The sequence below is a fragment of the Palaemon carinicauda genome, chromosome 1 (genome assembly GCF_036898095.1).
Source record: "Palaemon carinicauda isolate YSFRI2023 chromosome 1, ASM3689809v2, whole genome shotgun sequence".
Taxonomy (NCBI): domain Eukaryota; kingdom Metazoa; phylum Arthropoda; class Malacostraca; order Decapoda; family Palaemonidae; genus Palaemon; species Palaemon carinicauda.
Genome location: NC_090725.1, coordinates 309,118,169 through 309,124,988, shown reverse-complemented (window position 1 = coordinate 309,124,988; position 6,820 = coordinate 309,118,169). Strand labels below are relative to the sequence as shown.

Below are 6,820 nucleotides of genomic sequence, written 5' to 3'. Positions count from 1 at the left end.
ATGATATCCCACAATGTTAGTCACTCATGTTCAAACTTAAAAAGTTGCTGGTGCGAACCTTGGTTGAGGATAGGTGTGATTCTCATGAACTATCATGTCGAACGTAAGTTATATTCGAGGTTCAGTGATTTTGATATTAGTGGGTTACTTTCAGCTTAATATTTAGAGATAGGTATGTGAACATTTCATACACTTGCATAGTTTTATAGACATACTGTTCTGATATTTTCCTGGATAGTTGCTAGTTCAACTGACTTTTTCGAAAAATGACAAAATTTCTGAAAAATCTTATGAATAAGCCAGAGCTCTTACCCTAAAAACGATTCTCTCGCCCACATAGTACCTATAATTTGCTGAAGATGTTGTTCCGCTCACCTGATCGGTGGGTGCAGGTATTTTGAAATGACCCTAATAGGACACTGATTGACACGAGATACTGTCCGAGGGCAATTTGTTATCCATTCAGAAACAAATAACTCAAAATTCAACCTGGGTGACTGGGTGATGGGAACATCAAGTCTAGTGAGGTAACCATTTTCATTAGCTTTCTAGAAAAAAAAGATGCCACCCCATTTTATACCAGTGATGCATTCACTAACCCCAAAATCCATATAATCCGCGTTATAATGTATATTGTTATCTTTAAGAAGGAAGTGATCTAATTTTCATTTGAAATAAAGACTATTTGATGACTTCATGATGATGTGAGGCACACTTCTAACAGAGAAGATAATCCTGTCGGCCATATAAAAAATTGTTATACCGAAAGAAGAAGGCGTTGCAATCATAAGATTTCAACTTCAACGAGTTCTAATTATATAACTACAGCAATATGTTTCTGTTTATTCAAGATTCAAGTATTTGTTGCTGACCTGAGAGTCATAAATAACAGAAAAATACTCACCCACGCAACAGACGTAAACATAGATGCATTTACTGTACTGTTTGCCAAAACAGAGGAGCATGGAGATAATGTTAAATGCCAGCCAAAAAAGCAACAACAGAGTAAACACCAATTTTACTTAGAGACTATTTAGATATTTGCAGTCAAAATACTTGTCCTTGTGGTTAACACAAATAGTGGAACATGTATGACTTGCTAAAATATAAGAGGAAGCGGATAATGTTAGATTGTGAGAGTAGCATGCAGCGGCGAAGCAAAGACCAATCAATCGTTCGTAGAACAACAGACCAGGTTGCTGCTTACATGGAAAAACTTCTTCTCTTCTTTCCGGGAATAGCTACCATCAGTGCCGGTCGTCATCAACACTTAATTAACCGTGTAATATATTTACGGAAACTACATGTAATCGGAATGGTTTTTCTTTACCATGACTAGCTTCACTTTCAATTTTACATTATCTCTATGCTCTTCTGTTTTGGCAATCAGTACATGAATTCGCTGTGAGAGTTAACTATCTGGGTGAATATCATGGAATTACTTCAATCATGCAACGAATCATCTAATTAGATTGGTCTTTGTTCTCCTGTGGCTCGCTTTGCTATTAACCAGTTTCTCCTCTTTTCTGTGTGGGTGATGATTTTGCTCTGATTTATGACTTTTAGAAGAAATAGATATTGCGAGTATAAATAAACAAATATGTTGTATCGCATTATCAATCTTACAATTTTACATGGACCTATGAAATCACGAAATATATATATATATATTTTTTAATATAATAATGAAATTATTCCCTTATGAACCGGAACAATGTTCATTAAAATACGAGTTTTTTTGCTCTTGAAGATTTCAAGGTATAACGAGTATAAAATGGGTCACTATCTTTATATTTGGACCGCTAAGAACATGGTTCAACTTTCTAATCAAGATATTTGAATTGCTCAAGTTTAATTTAGAGTTATTGGATAACAAATTATCCTTGGGATATCCTGGGATATCCCAGGTCACGTGGATTCCCATTGTTTTTTGTTTTTTTTCAGATTACTAGATCAGCTAGTGGAACGACATATACAATAACTATAACATTGCTATCTTTCAACTTGCTAAGCTACCTAAGTTACAGCCTTAGTTGGAAAAGCAGGATGCTACTACCCAAAGGGCTCGAACAGAGAAAGTAGCTCAGTGTGAAATGGAAATAAGGAAACGAATAGTCATTTCATGTAAAGTAATGAATAAGCAATATAAAATACCTTTAGATCATTAACAACAATAAGATCAATTAAGCACATATTTAGAATGCACTTATGACAACCTGTTCAACATGAAAGACCTTGCAGCAAGTTTGAACGTCTAAAGTTCGATCAATTTAACAGCCAGGTTGGGAAGATCATTCCATAATCTCCTCACTGCTAGAATATAAATGCTAGATCACTGTGTTGAGTTGAGCCTTACGATGGAGAAAGCAACAAAGTTAGAATATTAAATAAGGGATTCAGCAACAAATAAGTCTACATTCATATCCAAAAAGCTTTTATTTTAATTTAGGCCAAACCACGTAAGGAACTGTGTGAATAAGAGAATCCTGTCAAAGAAAAGAGCTTTCTGGCGTAAAAGATTTTACAGAAAGTTTTTAAGTTTATTAAGAATCCCAATTGTTTAGGTAAAGATTCATTCGGGGTTTATAGAATACGCTGAATAGATTTTGTTCTTTGTGTGACTGTGATAGTGTTAGGTATAACAGAGTTACGTTAGTCAGTCAAGATGCGAACTGCTTAGATGAACTGAACTAATGTCTATATACTCTCCTTTGTGGATAACGTGAGTAGCAAAGCAAGTACCGCCTTTCAAAACAGAGGAGCATGGAGATGATGTCAGATTGTAATGAAGGTGAGCCAGTGGAGCAAAGACCAATAATTGATTAGATAACATAATTGAAGTAACTCAATAATACGTTTAAGTATAGGTGACAGCAGATATGTCTAAGAGGGACCCCCTAGAACAAGGGTTCCTAACCGTTTTGTTCTTTTGTAGCCTTGGTTATTTTAAAGATTCTCGTGTACCCCTAAAATTTGGTATGAAAAAGAGAAACAAGTAAAGTATTATTGTGATATAGTTTTATTTTTGAATCTCGTTGAATATTACCTCATGTATTGCACAGTACTGACTATTTCTGATCCAGTGTACCCACTGAAGAGCAAATATGTACCACTGGGGCACAAGTACCCCAGGTTGGGAAACCCTGTCCTAGAATATGAGGTTAAATTCTCATTTTCTATGCAAGCATCGACTTCTGGTTTACCCAGGCTCCATGTAATAATTCTATTATGAAGGGACTGACCTTTCATAATTTGGTAATTCGCTTAGGATGACAACAGCAGCGTCGATAATTGATAGTTGTTCTTGAACAGTTTGTAGGGAAGTGGGGGTCTTTAGGGTTAAAAGCAAAAGCCGACTAGGGTGAGCAAAGAGGCCGTTGTCTGATGAAATTTTAATTATATTTGTGAGGAAGTCGATGTCATCACTGACAAGAAGTATGATTATACAGGATGAGGTCTTCTTTATCTAATGAGAAAAATAAAGTATTTAGAAAGGATCAGCAATATTATGAATTCTATTCTTTGTAAACGAGAAGAAACCATCAAAACAATCAAATATTTTAAAAAAAAGATTTCTGTAAAAGCATGAAACATAATTTCTAAATGAGTTATAATCCTTCTTAATATTTAAAGAAAATGGGACGAAATCAAAGATTTCCCGACGTCACGGAGTAATAAAATCAAAGAATGGGTTAAATTACATTTAGCTTCAGAAAAAATTGATGGCAGCGGAACATAATTTCAACAACATTTTTAATATCGAGATTAATCAATGGAAATGTTTTGCAATTACAGTTTTTTTTTTTTTTTTTTTTTATTATTCTCAAGTTTCTCTATAGGTTGTTTTGCGTTTAACTAAAAAAATGCATACAATGATAAGCAATTATTAGATATTTATTTTTGTTGAGACGATAATTCTTGACAGCAAATGTACATACACTTTATTTAGAGATCTCATTATAAATAAAAAAGTAGAAAATAAGAAATAAAGCAAAGAACAGAGTAAACTTACTTTCAAAGCTTGTTGGACAGTCGATGTGATTTCCACAACTGTCATGTTACTCTTTTTAAAAGGTTGTACATCCATGAAAGCTATTGGGAGTTTTGCATTTATGTCGAGCAGCACCTGTTGAAAAAAATGAATTTAAAGATCAATATGAAGTCTTGGGTGCTCAAATAAATTATGTCCTTAATAACTTGTAAAAACATGCGACTCTTTAAAGTAAATATTGTGAAGGACTAATTAAATCAGTTGAATATTATTCATAACTCGTATGAATAGTACAAGTTTTATCAATAATAAAGATGAATGACATTTGATAGCATAGACACACATACATAAAATACCTTAATTGTTTTATTATATGCATTCTTTTGGGTATCCTAATATCTACTTGTCTTAGACATCTCAGATTTCATTGTACGAAAGTTATCACTTCATATTATTTATGATCATGTCAAAAAGAGTATTTTAAGCCACTTTTAATTTACTATTAGAATTACTAAACAGATAATGAACGGAAATTTCTATATTTGTGATACTGTATTCTACTATGTTTCAAATTGCAATGTTCTATGCAATATTTCGTCACTCTTTTTACTGTACGTTACCACATGCATTATTTGGGCAGACAACTGAAAAAAAAATCCGTCTGGAAAAGTTATCAACCCTTCCACTGCCATTAGTGACTTGGTCAAAATTTGATAAAGGGAACTCTCTTTGGAAATGACTCAAAATTATAAAAAGTTGGTATTCAATGGAAATGCTTTGAAAAAAGCTTTCCAATAAATACCAACATGCAGAGGTTTATGTGATCTTGAATTTTTGTTACATAAGAAGTTTCGTATAACTCCCAACTGGCAATGAAAGGGTATCGTGATTTCAGTATAATATTTTGATGAATTAGGTCAATTGTTACCTGTAAAATAGGCTTTGAAGAACTGCTGTCCTCCGTTATGAAAAGAGTCGTACAATTGGGTGTCAAAGAATCTTGTAGCAAAGCAGACACAGAGTTTTGCACCAGAACGTCCTTGCCTTCTTGAGAGAAGATCCAAATTGCAAAGATATGATTGAAGCAAAAAGTTAGAAATTATTCTATTTAGGGATACCTCAGCTTTATATTGTATTGTTATAAGAACTGATTCCACCCTTTTTTTTTTCACTATATGTTTCTCAAGAAAAAATCTTTTTGTAAAACATTATGATATTAATGTGTACCCAATACATAAATATGTTTAAACCAGCTCCATGTTCAATCATTTTGGTAAGTATTCTTCGAGGATCCTAATGATCAATCTTAACTATACCATCATAGGACAGTGATTAACTTAGTGATTGGCATGGGTGCAGAATAAATGAAATATTTCTAAATTAGGGTTTCATAATATATTGCAAAAACATTAGCTTTTCATTGGATCATAATTCTTTCTTTAATTAAAATCATTTCAAGCTGTTAAGAACACTGATTTCCTACATATTTATAAAGGTATAATCCAGTATCAAGGATAATAATAAAAAATTTAAAGTTATATTTGAATAACAGTTTAGGCCATTTTCTTCAAATTCCCCATAAGGTTAGTTATATTCACATGACATGGATATCGAGTGCAATGATTAATTTTCTAGAATTGTAGTTAAAACCTTTAAACTATACTAGTAAAACATTTCCACCAATAAAACCACTATGTTATTATTATATTCTACACTTTTTATATATTTAACTGAAACTACACTTCATACATCAATTGTTCTCCCAAATGAATAATAACGTCTACTAAGGTTTATTTTCTTAATTCTTTTTTCTTTTTTACTTCCCACTAAGGCTCCTCTCTCAAACATAATGACAATAATAGATAAAAAATAAAATTTTCGAATTTCTATCCTAATAATATAAAATTGGTATGATAAAATTCGTAAGCAAATCTTCAAAATATTAAGAAAAGATTGGAAAACATATTTTTGTGATAAAAAAAACTACTGGAATGGCTTACCTGAATGTCTAGGTCTAAGGCTGTGTACAGCTGGTAGCAACATCAGCCATATTACCAACAAAAAGGCATCTCTCCAACAACACTTCAGCATTTCTGTTTTCTCTACAGAAACAACACTCTGTTAGCAATAATTCTTGTATTTTCTTCATTTCTTACAACATTTATCTGACAGAAGGTAACTAGTTGCTAAGTTAAAAATGACTTATTTTCAAATCTCTCACAATAGATCATTGTTATACTACACCTTCAAAATATTTCTGACCGTGTAAATATATTAAAAGCAGACAATGAGGCTTACCGGACATGCAATAATGACCATTCTGGTGAAAAATACCTAAGATCATCAACAGACCTAATCTTGTAGTAGCCCATAATGCTCGTGTGTGTGTATGTATATGTGTGTGTATATATATATTTTATATATTTATATATATATATATATATATATATATATATATATATATATATATATATATATATATATATATATATATATATATATATATTGATGAATAACTTATATATAGGCCTGTATATACATCATATATATACATACACACACACACACACACACACACACACATATATATATATATATATATATATATATATATATATGTATATATATATTTATATATATATGTATAAATATATACTGTATATATATATATATATATATATATATATATATATATATATATATATATATATATATATATACATGAAGAAGGATAGGGAGATAGATAGATGTCTATTGATACACACATACACACACAAACGTATATATATATATATATATATATATATATATATATATATATATATATGT

At 31.4% G+C, this 6,820-nt stretch overlaps 1 protein-coding gene across 1 annotated transcript in view; it reads right to left on the bottom strand.

Moving 5' to 3' along the window:
• LOC137645509 (glutamate receptor ionotropic, kainate glr-3-like) overlaps positions 1–6,236 on the bottom strand; it is an 11,541-nt gene extending 5,305 nt beyond the window's left edge. The window contains exons 1-4 of the mRNA XM_068378318.1: positions 5,992–6,236; positions 4,920–5,035; positions 4,013–4,126; positions 3,243–3,466 (exon numbers count right to left, since the gene is read on the bottom strand). Coding sequence (XP_068234419.1) covers positions 3,243–3,466; positions 4,013–4,126; positions 4,920–5,035; positions 5,992–6,082 — 545 coding nt within the window. The 5' untranslated portion in view covers positions 6,083–6,236. The remainder of the gene's footprint in view (positions 1–3,242; positions 3,467–4,012; positions 4,127–4,919; positions 5,036–5,991) is intronic.
• Between the last annotated feature and the right edge of the window lie 584 nt (positions 6,237–6,820).